General features: G+C 45.8%; 1 protein-coding gene across 1 annotated transcript in view; it reads left to right on the forward strand.

The window, feature by feature from the left end:
- The window catches only part of si:dkey-34e4.1 (carboxyl-terminal PDZ ligand of neuronal nitric oxide synthase protein), a 40,867-nt gene extending 23,848 nt beyond the window's left edge, over nucleotides 1-17,019 (forward strand). Inside the window, exons 7-11 of the mRNA XM_056588880.1 lie at nucleotides 76-251; nucleotides 2,958-3,113; nucleotides 5,672-5,897; nucleotides 7,894-8,206; nucleotides 14,679-17,019. Of these exons, the coding sequence (XP_056444855.1) occupies nucleotides 76-251; nucleotides 2,958-3,113; nucleotides 5,672-5,897; nucleotides 7,894-8,206; nucleotides 14,679-15,282 (1,475 nt within the window). The 3' untranslated portion in view covers nucleotides 15,283-17,019. The remainder of the gene's footprint in view (nucleotides 1-75; nucleotides 252-2,957; nucleotides 3,114-5,671; nucleotides 5,898-7,893; nucleotides 8,207-14,678) is intronic.
- The last annotated feature ends 239 nt before the right edge of the window (nucleotides 17,020-17,258 follow it).

The following is a 17,258-nucleotide window of genomic DNA, read 5'->3' on the forward strand; positions in this document are numbered from 1 at the left end:
CAAGTGTCCCCAGCCTGGGTGTGGACCCCCTCGGGGGTCTCTCTCCGTACCTCACCATGCTGCCCCCCTCCCCAGGTCCCAAACCGCCAGGCGCCCAGCAGGACGAGGAAGAGGACGGTGGTAAAGAGGGAGGAAGAGGAGGAGGAGGAGCAGAGCCTTCATCAGGAGCAGCCCCGTGTGAGCAGGCGGTCAGCGGCGTTCTGCAGAGCCTGGCGGAGCTCAGTGTGGTCCGACCTGGACAGAGCGTCACGGTGAGAGAACAACACAACACACACTGAACTCACTTAATAATAGTGTTGGCTGTAAATATTCAATAAGATTGTATCACACGCTGATATGATGTGTATGTATACTATGTATGTATGCAGTATGTCTAATATTACCGAAAGAATAAGCCCTTTGGAGCTAAAATAAGTTTACACACACACAAAGACAAACACACACACACATATTTACATTTTAGATTTAAATATAGGACAATCAAAAAAACGATATAACTGTTGGGGGGGCAGGTACTGTAGCGGCTAGTGTGGGTGTGACCGGCAGGAAGGTACTACTGGGTTTGATTCCTTGATACCAACCTGTAGACAGCCCTGCGCGAGAAGGCTGAACCCAACCTGTTATGTGTCCACAAAGCACCTCTGACCTCAGCGTCAGTCACTATGGATAGAAGCTTCTGATTAATCGCTAAATAGGACCAGGATTTGAACACGTCTTCCAAATATCTCATTTATTAAATTAACATTTAGGGGATTTTAGCTGAGGCTTTTTTCCAAAGCGACTTACAATAAGTAAATTTGTCAGAAGAAGGAGAAACAATAAATCACTGTCGGCTGTTCAAGTGTCATCACTTGGTCAACCCATTCCCCGTAAACAACAAAGATAGCTAGGATAAGATGCTACACAACCAAGTTCTTTTTTAAATTGTATTATTATATTTTATTGTATATATTTTATTAGAAAGCAAAACTATGTTGTTTCAACCTTGCGTCACTATGATATGATTCAGTCTCCAGCGTTGGTGCGACTGGCGACTGTGTTGTCTGGAGGTCTGAGCGTGTGAAATGAGCGCTGGTGTTCTGGGGAAATGCAGAACCTGCGTCTCTGTCCCACCGACCAGGAGGAACCGGGCCATCGCTGCCTTTTGGTTCTCATTTTGTTTTGGGGAAAGCCGTGGTAATCCTACGGAGGGCTTCATGAACATCTGCTCCCTGGAGATAAGCAAGGAGCAAGGGATTTAGAGAAATATATAAATAAGGGCTGGATTGGAGAGGGAGGGAGAGGGGGGAGAGAGAGATGGGGAGAGGGGGGAGGGGTAGAGAGAGGGTTAGAGAGGAGCTGAGAGTGCGGGGAGGGGGAGAGAGAGGGGGATAGAGTAGGGAGAGGGGGGAGGGAGAGAATTACTGAATTTAACAAGAAGCTATCCCAATCCTGCCCATATGAGCGTGCCAGTACTCCCTCTGGTGGTGTGATGTTGTAACTCCAATGAACAGGAAACCAACTGTGTTCCTTTTAGTTATTGTTATAAGGTATTTTATCAATGGTTGATTTCAGTCTTATATTCTCCAGCAGTAACTTCTGAATTAAAGCTGGAATGCAGCTATTTACAAAAAATGTTGCAAGGTGGCAATTCGACCTTTGCAGCTTGAACGCACTCACACACACACACACACACACACACACACACACACACACACACACACACACACACACACACACACACACACACACACACACACACACACACACACACACACACACACACACACACACAAGAAGCTTTAGGTTTATGGGGTGGAAAAACACGTGAACCGTGAACCAAACCGTAGTGGCTCATAAAGCTTTAAGAAATCAGACAATGACGATGGGAAGGAGAGAGCTTATAAACGACGTGTGGAGGAGTTGTTCGTGTTGTATAGGGGCCAAGATGAGGTGGTTTGAAGAACAACAGTGGCCTCCATGAAAAGAACTCCAGGGCGTCAAGATTACAGCACAGTAACATGAAAGTTGTCTCCATCACCGTTAAAATTGGATAATGCAAGGCACATATTACATTGGCTTTAGTCTCACAGACCAGACTACAGATTAATATCTGAGGTCTGACGGGAGATAACCTAAAATTTGGGTGAACAGGGAGTTTCATTTTCTTTCGCTTCATATCTCTTTCTACCAATCATGTTGCTAGAGCCAAGAATCTGTAAGTGCATAATTTCCTATTAACAACAACCTTTAGAGTCTCTGTAAAGGTTTCAAATCTTTCCATATTTTTTAATTTTTTGGAAGCTGCCTCCACTTACAAAAATGTGTTTTCTTCAGTAAAATATCTCTGTAACGAAACATACGTCTTCAGTTCCGTCCCGGGCTCTGTCTCCACCCAGAAATTCTGCTAGAACAGAGCACTACTTGGTCCGAGATGCACTCATACACTAGAGTATGTATGCACTTATTGAAACGTTTATGAATAAGTTAGGGAGTAAACCAAAGTGGCTCATCAAATATTGATATGCAATATATGTGAGCCTCATCATTTGCTCAAATAATCCATATATATGTAGATGTCTTTGCACTTATTTTATTGAATGCATAATTCCACTGCATCCCCTTAATGCCCAGTGCATGTTTAATGTCTCACACACATGCTAGATGATGCACTGTCTATAACACAACACATTGTACCATTAACACAAGACAGTGTACTATAACACAAGACACTGTCCTACGACACAACACAGTGTACTATAACACAAGACAGTAAACTATAACACAAGACAGTGTACTATAACACAAGAAAGTGTACTAAAACACAAGACAGTGAACTATAACACAAGACAGTGTTCTATGACAGAAGACAGTGTACTATAACACAAGACAGTACCAAAACTTCAAACCCCTTCGGCTTAGTTTTACTACCCTTCCTCTTACATCAAGTTCTTCCTTTTCTTCGTTTGCGCTACCAGGACTTGGAGCAACAGTCCGTGGTCAACTTGGCTACGCCTCAGGCCGCCTCCTCCCAGTTGTCCTCGGCAACCCCGTTGGCCTCACAGCACTTCCTGCACCTCCTGCAGCAGCAGCTGCAGCAGCAGCAGCAGCAGACCCAGGTGGCAGTGGCCCAGGTGAGAGGAACTGCAGACCCCGCCTACTTTGACCTTATTTGGACGCGGGCCGGGTTAGTAAATATCTATAGTGGGGCAGGATAGTTGCTCTGTTACCACGATTAAAGAACCGCCAAACAGTTTTGGATCAAAGTGATAAATGACCTATTGGCATAGTATTAGTAGTCACTATGTTAGTATGTACTGTATGCATGGGTTCAAATGTTCTAGAAGCCATTCCAGGAGAATATTTAAGCAAGGCCTCTGCTGCCAAGAGCAGAGATTTACTTCTTGTATCAGTTTAAGAAGCCACAGGCTAGATTTAATATGCAGGATGATCACAACAGAGACCAGCTCTGACCCATCAGGTTACACACACACACACACACACACACACACACACACACACACACACACACACACACACACACACACACACACACACACACACACACACACACACACACACACACACACAATGCTGTGGACGTGTATGCCATCACATTTTATCCCGCTAGGCTGCCAAAATTGTCTTGGACTCAGTTGTGTGTTGTGGTCCAAACTGCTATTTAATAAGAAACCATATCTAAGCCTCCATGCGCAGTCCTCTGCTGTATCTCCTCAAGCTCAGGGATTAAGGAAACCTAGCATCATCAATTGAAGCATTTTGTGAGCATCTTTGCAAGTTGCAAGCCTCTGTCACCAAAATGGCATTCAAACCAGCGGAGCATTAGTGATCAAATGTTATGGTCATGAAGGGAAATTAACAGCGGGCCACATGAAGTCTGAATCAGCACATCTGGACCATGATGCTGAGGTGTACAGTATGTGTTCCTCTCACTCCCAGACTGGGCTAGGCAGTTTATTTGAGAAGCATTCTTTGTCGCATTTGTTTAAAGTCCCTTAATATCCTTAACATCCTGCAACATCCTGCAATCGATAAATCAAATGCTCTGAAAAAATCGATCATACAAATCCTGTATGTGTGGCTGTGTCAGCCCTGTACTAAGCCTGTCCAATCACTTCATTGGACCTGAATTAAGTGATTGGATGGCTTACCGTGCACTCGCTGCCTATGACCAGAGTCTTCCATAAAGCATGGCAGAACTATTGGTAAAGCTAGCGGGCTGGTCATGTGACTTGGGGGAGTGGCTTAAGTATCAAACTGAATTGTTCAGTTGGATACTTATAAGATGGATCTTACTGGTTTCTACAAATTCCCTACCCTAGCTTTAATGTAGTGATGGGGGTTAACTGTACTATTCCACTACTATACACTTACGGGCTCACAGACTCACACCTGACTTAAACCACAGTGCTAGAAATCACTGGTTAGGCTGATGCTACACAAAGCAATGCATCAAGCCCCTTTTAAATCTACATGTCTATAGGGACAGCAGAGTGATCCAAGAGACTATCTGGGTGTTGTTTTGTTATATTCTTGCCACAAGGGGGCAATGGCATCAAGCTTATTGTAGGATACATTCCATTGCAGCGTGACTGAACTGAGATTATTTTTCTCAAGGAAATATTTACCCTCATGTATTTACTTCAGCTGTTACTGATAACCATTATCAAACAGAACGCTACAGAGCAAATCCCTTACTAAAATACCCCAAACACATAATTTGATTTAGTTTATGGATCAGGGATATTCAGTATGGTTCCTACTGATTGGGTCGAACCAGTGTTCAGACGCTAACTAATAACCAAACAGCAAACCAGACGAACAAAGTTTGACACACCTCTACACTGATCATCTTCTGTGCTATTTTCTTCAGTTGTTAATTCTGTAACTCTTATTATGTTTGATAAGTCTATCGCTCACAAATTGTGGATGCTTTTCGTGAACATAAGATGTTTGCAAAAGAAGAAAACCTTTTATGACCATATGATATTCCACATTATAATAATGGTTTATATATTTTATCAAACTATATTTTTGATAATAATCCCATAATCCCATAACTACCAACTACTATTCTCCTCCTCCCCCTCCCTCCTCCTCCTCCTCCTCCTCCTCCTCCTCCTCCTCCTCCTCCTACCCCTTCCTCCTCCCCCTACTCCTGCCCACTCACACAATGCTTCTCCTCCCCTCGCCCCCTCTCCCCCTCCTCCACTTTCCTCCTCCTTCCCCTCCTCCCCTCTCCTCCTCCTCTCTCTCCTCCTCCTCCCCTCCTCCTGCTCCCCTTTCCTCCTCCTCCTCCTCCACTTCCCATCTCCTCATCCTCCTCCTCTCTCCTCCTCCTCATCCTCGTCCTCCCATCTCCTCCTCCCATCACCTCCTCCCCTCTCCTCCTCATCCTCCTTCTCCCCTCTCCTCCTCCCCTCCCCCCTCCTCCTCCTCCCTTCTCCTCCTCATCCTCCTCCTCCCCTCTTCTCCTCCTCCCCTCTTCTCCTCCTCCTCCTCCTCCCCTCCCCTCTCCTCCTCCTCCCCTCCCCTCTCCTCCTCCTCCTCCTCCCCTCCCCTCTCCTCCTCCTCCCCTCTCCTCCTCCTCCTCCCCTCTCGTCCTCATCCTCCTCCCCTTCCCTCCTCCTCCTCCTCCTCCTCCTTCTTCCCTCTCCTCCCCCTCCTCCAGGTTCAGCTGCTGAAGGACCAGATGTCTGCTGAGTCCACGGCCCGCCTGGAAGCCCAGGCCCGGGTCCACCAGCTGCTCCTCCAGAACCGGGATCTGCTGCAGCACCTGGCCCTGCTGGTGCAGCAGCTGAAGGACCTGGAGGGGCGCTCCGCCGCCCAGCCGGGGCTCCTCCCACCAGGACCGCCCAGTCCTCAGACCGGGCCCCAGACCAACGGACACACCATCAGTGAGTCTCAGCATGATGGTGATGAGGAGGTGTTGGTTCTGCTTCAGAGCGTTCCTCATCCTGGGAGGACAGGAGGGGGAATACCTTCAGGGAGTGGGTTGGTCTTGTCTGGAGCGCTCCTCTGGGAATTGAAAAGGCACCTTATTGTTAAGGTGATTCTGTTTTTAGTTTTGTTGTATTTGGGTTGTCTCTTTTTGGGTTGCATTTCCAAGTCAGAAGAAGAAGGAATTTTGTAAGTTATACTTTATGTTGACAATTTGGCATCAATGTCCAAGACTAACTGCAGGGTTAAGAATGAGGCTGTGTCCAAAATCAAATGCCTCTCTTTAAGAAGAACCGCAGTAGAGAGGTGGCCAGCAGGGCTTTGAGTCCTAGTGTATTCGTCCTAGAGGATTGGGACCTTTTCCAGTATCTTTAGTCCTGAAAAGGTTACAAATATGAGCTTATGGTTTTGTACTATATGTGTATGTATGCATACACTAGATAAAGCCCAATCATCGTACAGAATAAACTACAAATGTTCATCATTGAACAAAGTGCAATTAGTGTACAAGTGATTGTTTTGGTGTTTATTGTGGTATCAATCTTCATCACACAGTATTCAGACATTGGTGTGCTGCAATCATTAATATTGAATAGCCATCAGCATCAAAACGGTTGGTTTATTAGATTAGCATTCCCTTAATCGAGAGAAAATGAAGGAACTGAGAATGTAAGGCTCTGAAGCAGTGACCTCTGCTAGACTCAATCTGTGCTGCATTTGTAACCGGATCTCTGCTCTGTCTCAGTGGGTGTTTTACCTAATTAATAAGTACGCTGGGAGTATAATTCTCTCTGCACAGAGTGGCTGAACGGATCTACTGAGAGCCCAGAGAAACCCTTCTCACAGGGAAGATCGTTGATAAAACAACTCTGAACACGATACTTATCCGTAGCAGGCTCTGCCTACAACTCAGTCCAGATGAAAACATGCTGATGTGAACACACACACACACACACACACACACACACACACACACACACACACACACACACACACACACACACACACACACACACACACACACACACACACACACACATACACCACACACACACACACACACACATATATATATATATATACACCACACACACACCTGATCTAAAAAACAAAGGCACACTGACGAGGGAAGACTGTTATAGCATCAATGAGGAAGCGGGCAGTGCTGCCAAAATAATAATGAAAACAACATATTCCAGGCTTGGTGTGTGTGTGTGTGTGTGTGTGTGTGTGTGTGTGTGTGTGTGTGTGTGTGTGTGTGTGTGTGTGTGTGTGTGTGTGTGTGTGTGTGTGTGTGTGTGTGTGTGTGTGTGTGTGTGTGTGTGTGTGTGTGTGTGTGTGTGTGTGTGTGTGTGTGTGCATCTTGAGCTCTAACTGGGTTAACCCTCCTATGCTAAATGCTAATCATGATCACCTGAGACTCAGGCCAGTTAATTGATGCAATTGGCAATATGCCAGCTCTATTGGCTGTCAGGAGCGGTCTGCCTGTCATCATTGCGAACAGGAAAGACGTTAGACAGACCCTCCTAACAAGACAGTGACACAAGGCAGTGTACAACCAAATAAGGATGTGATGGGAAGGCCAAATCCGTTTTTTCAATCAGATGAGTGTGTTTTTGTAGAGAACATATTTCATATGCCATCGGCGTGGAGTTAAGGGAGCACTTTGAAAGGATCTATCTGATGTAACTTTTTGAAAAACCATAGGACACATTCAAACAGAAGCCCTTGCTCACCTTGTGTGTTCTTCCCAGAGCTGCGCCACACTCTGTCTAGTTTCAGTCTTTGGTCGCCCCCCCAATTATATTTGATGAAATGAATTTTTCACAGCCACAGTCGTGAGTCACTTTGTGTAAATGCGTCCACGAAATGACGAAGTATAAATGCGTATCACTTGCTGTGAATAAACCCGGTGATTGCATTTCTTTCCCCGTTTGTTTTTGGATTGCTCAGACGGCTGGGAGTCATCGTGGAACCTCGTTTCCTCCTCTACCATGTCGCTGAACCTGAAGAACCGCTACAGTCAGAACCTTGACCCGCCCATCACCTCCACCCCCGCCTGGCCCTCCTCGCAGAACCCCCCTGCCCGCGTGGACTATGCCGAGTCCTACCTCAACCTGCTCAACCTGGGGAACGGCGCTCAGCCGGCCGCGAGCGGCGCCTTCATCACCGCGCTGGAGCAGAAGGGCCAAGGAGAGAGCTCTGAGGGGACCGGGGGGCCGGTGGTTCTGTTGACCTCCAGGAACTCCTCCTACCTGGACGAAAAGTAAGACTGTTTTACTACAGCGACCAACACGTATTAAGAGACAGTTACTAACCAAATTAAAAGACAGTGACTAACGCGTACGAAGGGACGGCTACTAACACTTATAAAACTATAGTTACTGACACGTAAGAAAGTACAGTTACTAACACGTATAAAACTACAGTTACTGACACGTAAGAAAGTACAGTTACAAACACGTATTAAATTACAGTTACTAACACGTGAAAAAATACAGTTACTAACATATATTAAATTACAGTTACACACATATATAACTACAGCTACTCACACATATTAAAGTACAGTTACTAACACGTATAAAACTTCATTTACTAACACGTATAAAACTACAGTTACTAACAAATATAAAACAACAGTTACTAACACGTATGAAGGTACCGCAAACCAACACATATGAATGGACAGCGACCAGCATGTTTGACAGTACAGTTACAGACATGTAGGAAAGAACAGTTACTGAAGAGAACTAAACAAGAGTTACTAACACAAGGTACAGCTACAAACACAAAATATAAAGTGCAGCGGCAGTATAGACATAGTTTTAGACATGTAGCTATAGAAAAGTCATTTACTTGGTTGTGTTCCCTGTATGTAGATGTTTATGTATTGTGTTTGTGTACGGTAATGCTCGATCCTCAGCGCCTGGGGTCGACTGAGACCAACATAATGAGCCACAATTCCCAACACACAGACTTTAATTGCCAAATTGACATTTAATCTAAATATGTGGGTGTCATCAGTTGGTACAACCTGTGTTTAGAGTGAACAAATTAGTGCAAATCCCATGGTCTGATGGGTCAGCATTAGTATTTGGTGCACATATCCCCAAACATAAAAAGCTCTTGTTTAGACAGTCAATAAGTTAAGAACCTCATTATTTTTGTGCTGTTCTCAGTGAGTCTGACTCAAGGTTGACCTTCCCTCCCCATATTCCCCCCGCATCCTCGTCTGCTACTGGAAACGAGGTTTATTCAAGGTTGTATTCCTGTTGGCTGCTCAGTAGAAAGCCTGATATGATCTGAGTCTAGCAGTCTTTTCTGAAACCGGTTCTCAGATAAACAGATGGTGTTGGCACTGGGTTTTGCAGTTGGTTGATGCAGCTAGTCATATTGGTCTGATTCTTGCCTAGCTTGAAACGCAGATCTTTTTTTCATCTTTACCACATTTGACCCAAAGGGATATTGTGCGGAGATTTAGTAGCCATACTCGGTAGGTGTGAAATGGATACATCCCTCTGAGATATGACATGGTCATTTTATCTTTTTGATTTTTTCTTAAAGTCCTTCAGTTTAAGTTGTCATGATACGATACATGATACGATTTCAGCTTCGGCATTGCAGAGCTATTCCTATGAGGTTGCACTTTAAAGCCCAACCTTGTGCTGAACGCTACTTTGGGCGTATCGGAAAGGTCAGATTTTCAGCTTTGTGTTCAACAATTTCAACGTTGATTTTCGTTGACCCTGACATCTGGAAGCTCACCCCCAATCAAATGATAGAAATGAGTTAGAATTTCTAAAATCAACGGAATCTAAATAACTTCTAAATACAAACGCATACGGGCCCATCCACGAATCAATCTATCCAAGGATTAATTCAGACTAAATTGTTTACTCTGCTCCACTTTTATCTTAAAATGATGTAGCAATAACTAGAGCTACAACTCAAGCCACTAGAGGCTGCTAGAAGGATATTCATAGTGCAGCTTTAAAAGCACTGACCTGACACTGAACTCTTATCTTTTGGCACGCTGTGTTCTGAATGCCCAGCGTAATGTCCAGCACATCACAGGGCCCTCATATGTGGACCATTTTACTTCACCCACACTGTGTCTGGGAAAACCCTCTTCTAGCCACTCTGATAGCACAGCTCCTCTGCCACTGAATTATTCACTCACTCCAGTGTGTGACTGAACCGCCGAGAGAGGGTTCTCACTGTAACACACACTTCTTTGGTGTGTAAGATCCCCAAAGGAGTGAGACGGGGACATCCTTGAGTCTCCCCTCATCCTCCATTCCTCTGACTCAGTCAGTCATTCAGTCCTCACTCACTCACTGACTCACTCACTCACTGACTGACTCACTGACTGACTGACTCACTGACTCACTGACTCACTGACTGACTCACTGACTGACTGACTGACTCACTGACTGACTCACTGACTGACTGACTGACTCACTGACTGACTCACTGACTGACTCACTGACTCACTGACTCACTGACTGACTCACTGACTGACTCACTGACTCACTGACTCACTGACTGACTCACTGACTGACTCACTGACTGACTCACTCACTCACTCACTGACTGACTGACTCACTCACTCACTCACTCACTCACTCACTCACTCACTCACTCACTCACTCACTCACTCACTCACTCACTCACTCACTCACTCACTCACTCACTCACTCACTCACTCACTCAACCAATCAGTCTGTTCCTTCCTGCTAAAGCTGTAGCACTTTATAAATCTGCCCCATCAGCTGGCTTCTGCTTACCGCCCCACAACTGTCCACTTCTCTTCTCTTCCCCTCCTCTTATCTGCCTCGTCTCGTCTCCTCCGCTCCTCGTTGCCCCTCCTCCTCTCCTATTCTCCTCTCCTCGTCTTCTGGTCTCATCTCCTCCTCCCTGATTCTCCTCTAATCCGCCTTGTCGCGTCTCTTCCTCTCCTCCGTTCCTTCCCTCTTCTCCTCCTCTCCTCCTCTACTCCTCTCCTTCTCTCTTCTCCTCGTCTCCTCCTCCTGTCTGCTCCCCCACATTTACGTCACAGAAGAAGCATGTTGTGTTTTTGGCATGGGCCTGTGCTCCATAAAGTGTGTTTGTGTTTGTGTGTGTGTGTGTGTGTGTGTGTGTGTGTGTGTGTGTGTGTGTGTGTGTGTGTGTGTGTGTGTGTGTGTGTGTGTGTGTGTGTGTGTGTGTGTGTGTGTGTGTGTGTGTGTGTGTGTGTGTGTGCGTGCGTGTGTGTGTGTGGGGGGGGGGGGGACTTTAGGTCTTGGTGTGCAGATTTCAAGTCACTTTAAAGGCCTTTCATGTTTTATTTTTTTCTGTGGTGATAATGGATTGTCAGAAGTGTAACATCATTACCATGGCCTTGAGTCATTTAAGTACGCACAGCCGTGAAACGTCCAGGTCTACATCCAACTCGCACATAGCACATGTTCTTCAAACCATTTCAATCACAGACCTCTTTGTGAACCTGTGTTTGTTACGCAATAACACATATAAAGCAATGTCCCCTTTGATAGAAGACAGTCATTGTGGCAATGAGGTACGAGTTAGAGACAAAAACTTTTTTCAAAATAAAAGTATTAAGGGTTTTAACAATGGCATGAACTTTAGGACCCTTAAGCTGTGTAGATAATCGCCTGTCGTCTGTTTGCAGTGTGATATTTTCTAAACAGCTGCTGTGCCCAGAGTTTATTCAAATGTTCTGGTGGAAACGTACAAATGGTTTGTACATTTCCGAACCATTTGTAGAAAATATGGGTCTAAATTGCTCCCAGGTGTACGATTTTTGGAAACAACCACACCGGGACTAACTGTTTGACCTTTCTCCATGAACATATGGTTGACTAGTTACAAATATTACTCCGTTGCTATTGCTACTGCTATGCTAATGCTACTCAAGTCAAGTCAATTAGATTTGTGTAGCCCTTAATCACAGTTCCAGTCTCAAATGGATTTACAGGCTAGATTTGATGTCACCCTGCTTAAGCCTCGCCCCCCAGAGAGCAAGGAAATCCTCAGAAAGAGCGATCCCTCCTTCCAGGAATGGTGAGGACTGCAATGGGCGCCGTCATGGAGATACATAATAGTATGAAGTATACTCATCAACTCAACTCTTTATTAGTCTGTTTATCACCATTATCAGACTAACCTAATCTAATATCACTAAATGATCCTATCACTATTAATACTGATAGTTATATTCAGCATTGGCTCATCTTATTACTATGCTCATCTTTCCTCTACTGTAACTATACTGCTACTAATAATGATAATAACAGTAACAACAGGATTGCATTCACTTGGCCTCAGAGGAGCAGAGCAGAAACAGGGCTGAGAAGAACACAAGGATGTGAATATGGATCACAAAGTGTCAATAAAAGAGAGGAAGCAACGCATAAACAGGTTGACTCCTGCAGTAGCAAAGACACCGTCGACACAAAGGGCCGATAAAGTGGGCAGATCAAACAGCGGACATGAAAGCAATGGTGGTGGGGGATGGGGACGATGGGGAGGAGGGTGAGGGGGGGTCGATGCTGTGGTGCTGAGTCAAGCGTATGGAAATCAGACAGACGGAGGAGTGGGTCACCCTCCTGTCAAAACAATGAATCCATCAGCGCTCGGCTGGGGTATGAGTGCTGTTGCCATGAGATGCCCCTCCACCAAGCAGCACCAACACTGTGTATATCGGGGCCGCGGCCTGGGTTCGATTCCCGCCTGTGGTCCTAAGCTACAGGGAGGTCCCTTTCATCTTCTACCGGCTCTCCTCTCTCTTGACTATCCTGTCCATGAAGGCACATGAGGTCCATACATATATCATCCCGCTCTACCTCCTGAGCTACTGTCAACCCTCGTAGTAACGATGACTTTTAAAGCTAGCTACACACAACACAACGCACACAAACACACAAACTAGGGCTGCACAATATATCGAATTCTCATCGCGATGACGATATTGGCGTCCCACGATGACACGCAGTGTTCTCGCGATATTTTCGCGATACTTTTTTAAATAATGCATCCGCAAAAAAATGAAAACCAAAAAGGAAACGAGCCCCGCCCATGCCGTATACGCTCTACCTCCGCTGCAAAGCAAACCCAGCGCTCCCTGTATACCTTATTCTGCGACTGCGTGAGTCCATCCTGCACACAGCGGCGCGAAGCCTGAAAAGGGGGGGGGGGGGGGGGGGGGGGGGGGCGATGCGCACAGTGTGTGGCTCCTACCACTAGGGGGTGGTAGAAATTCGAAAAAAAATAATCGTGGTAAATAATCGTGATATCAATATTGATCAAAATAATAATTGATCAATAGTGATAATCATTTCGGCAATAATCGTGCAGCCCTAACACAGACTCATACAAACACATACAAACACACACATACATATACAAACACAAACACACACACCGACACAAACACACACACACAAATGAAGGTAGCGTATGGGTTATGTATATCCGTCAGGGAAGCGGTGGAATACTGCAGTACAGCTACTGCCTGTGAGGACTCTGAGGAGAGACTCCTACTGATACATTCTGCTAATATGATGAAGCTCTCAAGTTAATCACTGGATCAGCCTCGACCACAAACCACATCTATTCAGCAGCCACCTGTTAGATGAATAGGGGTGATGGAGGCGGTGTGTGTGGTGTGCATTTGGGTCTAAATGTGTGTTGCTTTTGTCTGTCTGTCTATCAGTATCCATGAGTGTGTTTGGTGTTTGTGTGTGCGTGGGCGTCTACACTTTGGCAATGGTATGTACAATCAAGGAGGCTGCGGTATAGCTATTTATAGAGTCTGTGTGTGTGTGGGTGTTTTTTTTTTATTATACCTCCAAGGTAGAGGGAAACCTGACGTTGTAGTTCCTCAATTCTTTCTCGCTCTCTCTCTATCTCGCTCTCTCCCTCTCTCTCTCACTCCCTCACTCCCTCACTCACTCACTCTCAATCCCTGCAGTGTGTAGCTACGTGCACACGTAACAACAGGCACTACTCAGAGAGGGAGAGAGAGAGAGCATATACATCAAACCATTTCTGCTTTAGAAATGAAAATGTCAGTTGAGGATTACAGTATTTAAATCTCTCTGCAAAACATTGATTTCATTTCCTTTGAGAAGCTTTCTGACTGCTTTCTGAACCCCACACACTCACATCCTAAAACATATAAGCCGGTTCATTACAAGTCGTGCTGCTCTCACACAAGTCTTGATAATATAGTGGTTAGGGGGTCCGACTCTCAAACCCATAACATTCTGTGTTAAATCCCCAATGTCTGCCCACAAACTGAAGGCTTCCTTGAGACACTGGCCGTAACCCCGACCCTTGCATTTAAAGACGTTTTACTGTACGTTGCTTTAGGTACAGGTGAAAGGGAGGCAAGAAGATGCTAGCTGCTAGCAATGTTGGTACTGTAGTTCATTAGACCTATGCGTCACCAAAGTGTATATAATGCATTGGTTTTGAGGCTCATTCTGTAACGATTAACGATATGTGACGTGTTTGCACTCAATCAAATATAGCACAACACAACCCGGGGTTGTGTTGTAAAAATGCACAAAGTTCTGATGGGAGAAAGAATGGGGTGGCATAAACCTGAGGTCCAGTGGCGCAAGGGAGCCAAAGTGACTCTGCTCGCTCTTCATATCACCGAGAAGAAAGTTACCTCCTGTTTTCAAACCGTCCTCTAAGCAGTCTTCTGTCCCTCCGCTCTCCCCCTACAGATTCAAGCACCCTATCCCCAAGCTGGACCCTCCCCCGCCCGCCTTCAACCGCAAGCGGGCCAGCAGGATGTTGTCGCCGGGGTCAGAGGTCACCGTGCCCCCCCTCAGCGAGGTCATCATCAGCAGCAGCAGCAGCTCCTCCCTGCCCGACGCCAACCCTTCCCCCCTCTCCTCCGCAGACTTCCACACCCTCAGCGACGGCGACATCACCAACGGCGACCTCCTCTCCAACAACAACAACATCAACAGCGCGGGCGGTGGCGAGAACGTGTCGTGCTCCGCCAGCGAGGACTCGGGCGTGCGCTCCGAGACCCGCTCGGCACCGCGCTCGCCCGCCCTGCGCGACGTCGAGGACGAAGAGAACAACAACGAGGACCTGTTTGAGGACCGCGTGACGTTCCTGACGGCGTCCAGTGGCCGAGACAGCCCCTTCGACGACCCCCCTTCCTCTTCCTCCTCCTCGTCAACCTCATCGCCGGGCTCGAGGTCGGAGCCGGGGTCGTATCCCGTGTCGACGCGTGCCGGAAACCCCTTCTCTTTGTCGCCGGCAGACGACACGTGCCTGCACATCAGCTTCTCAGAGGACGAGTTGCTGGAGGGATAGGAGCGGCGCCCGCTGCCGACCACCCGTCTTAAAGTCTTTAGTCTTTAGAGTCTTACGGTCAGACCTTGTCTGAACGCAGAGAATTCAGTCACTACCGGTGGGAAGCGCTGGAAGATTAACGCGTGCCTGTCACTGGGGAAGTGGTCTAGGTACTGCGTTATTAGCGTGTTAGCAGATGTAGCGTTTTTATAGGATCTGATTTTAATTTAGTGGTTAGAATGCTCTGCAGAATGTATTTAGCCGATGTTTGCACTGTTAAAAATCCTGAGAATACAAAGCCAGCAAGGGAACACATTTTATTTTTGCTAGTTGAAATATTTTTGGTATGATGCTGTTATGTAGTATGAAGTGTTGTTAAAGAAAGAAAATAATCATAATTCCGCCAAGTATGTGACTGTTTAAAGAATCTTATCTCAGTTAAAAAATTGATCAGACCCTCTTGTGTCTAGAGATTGGGCGGATCACACAGTGGTCGTATCGACGGATACAGACCACGACAATACAAACGCAAAAACCGCTGCACTGTAACAGTCATCACACTGCCCCCTGCTGTTTGCTGCTGATGGACGATGGTATTCAGTTGTCATTTTTGGTTCGGCAGACCCTTGAAGCGCCACTTCAGGGTCTGCTCTTAGGGCGTGACCCTCAGACGAAGCCTGACCTCTGGAGCTACACAAGTGATGGGACAAGGAAGTTGAAAAGAATGAAAAAGGACGAGTAGAAAGGAGCCATTTAGTTTGACTGGGTTGGTGTTCGTGTCACTCTGTTTGAGGCTGGGGTTGTTGATTTGTTTCAAGGTTGAGGATGTTCAAGAATGTAAAGGTTTTCTAAGTGCATCTAGGTTTTATTATCATATTTTATTGACCCTTATAGAGCTGAGAACCACGTGGAAACAACCGATTTAGCGTCCTTGTCCTCACATGGGAGGTGTGTCAGTCCCACGCAGCCCTGCCATCCAGGCCGGGTACATTGATTATTGGGGGGAAAGGACGTCAGGCGGAGGAGGAACCAACAGAATCCAGGTCGGCGAGCAACGTGGGAGAGGAAGTAGAGGCGTTCTGTGCCTGCGTCTGGGACGGCCTTAAGTGCTGAGCCCTTCCAGTCTCGATCTCTGTTCGATTTGATTTGACATATTTGTATTACTTTAAATGCCGATTTTAAGTCCAGTAGGAGGTTGTGCTGAAGATCTCTAACTATAACAACAAGGGGTTTCAGGTCCTTCAGGATCAATGTTATCAAGAGTTGATATTTACCCACTAATGTAGTACTTGCCATTTGATGATGATGCCATTTTAATTAGTCTTCAGACAAGACATTCTCCATTAAGCACGCTGGTCTCATCCTTATGGAGAGCGCTGTGAGTCTCCTCATCACTGTTCCAGAGCAGGTTTATTAGGATTTATTTGGCCGTGTGCTAGTATGTCTTGTATGTTTCTGAGCACTGGTATCGCCTACAGGAGATGTGGAGGAGAAAGAAAGGAAAGGAAAAGTTTTATTTGTCAAGAAGAGGAAAGACACAAGGGGTCCTTATAATTTATTTTAATCATCACATATCACGTTTAGGGAGAGAGAAGGATCAATGAAACATAGTTGAATAAAGCTCAATAAATGGTCTAATAATGGAAGCGCTTTGGTGTTCTCATGGTTCTATTTTCCTTTTTTTCCACCCCCTCAGGATACCATAAACAAAACAAAAACACAATCTGCCAACCACAGTTCATTATTGATCAGACAGTGTTAGAAATGGCTGATCATGAGATTTTGTTTATATAAGCAGCACTGATTCCTGAATGTAGTATTAAATTAAACCCTATATATATACCATTTACATAATTGCTACTGTGCTTTAAAGGGGACATATTATGAAAACAATACTTTTCCTGGGATTTGGGGTGTTGTTTTGGGTCTCTGCTGCTCCCACACGCATGCAAACATTGAAAAAAGTCTTGGCATGATTTTTTGAGTGAGATATGCAT

The sequence above is a fragment of the Gadus chalcogrammus genome, chromosome 4, assembly GCF_026213295.1.
Source record: "Gadus chalcogrammus isolate NIFS_2021 chromosome 4, NIFS_Gcha_1.0, whole genome shotgun sequence".
NCBI lineage: Eukaryota > Metazoa > Chordata > Actinopteri > Gadiformes > Gadidae > Gadus > Gadus chalcogrammus.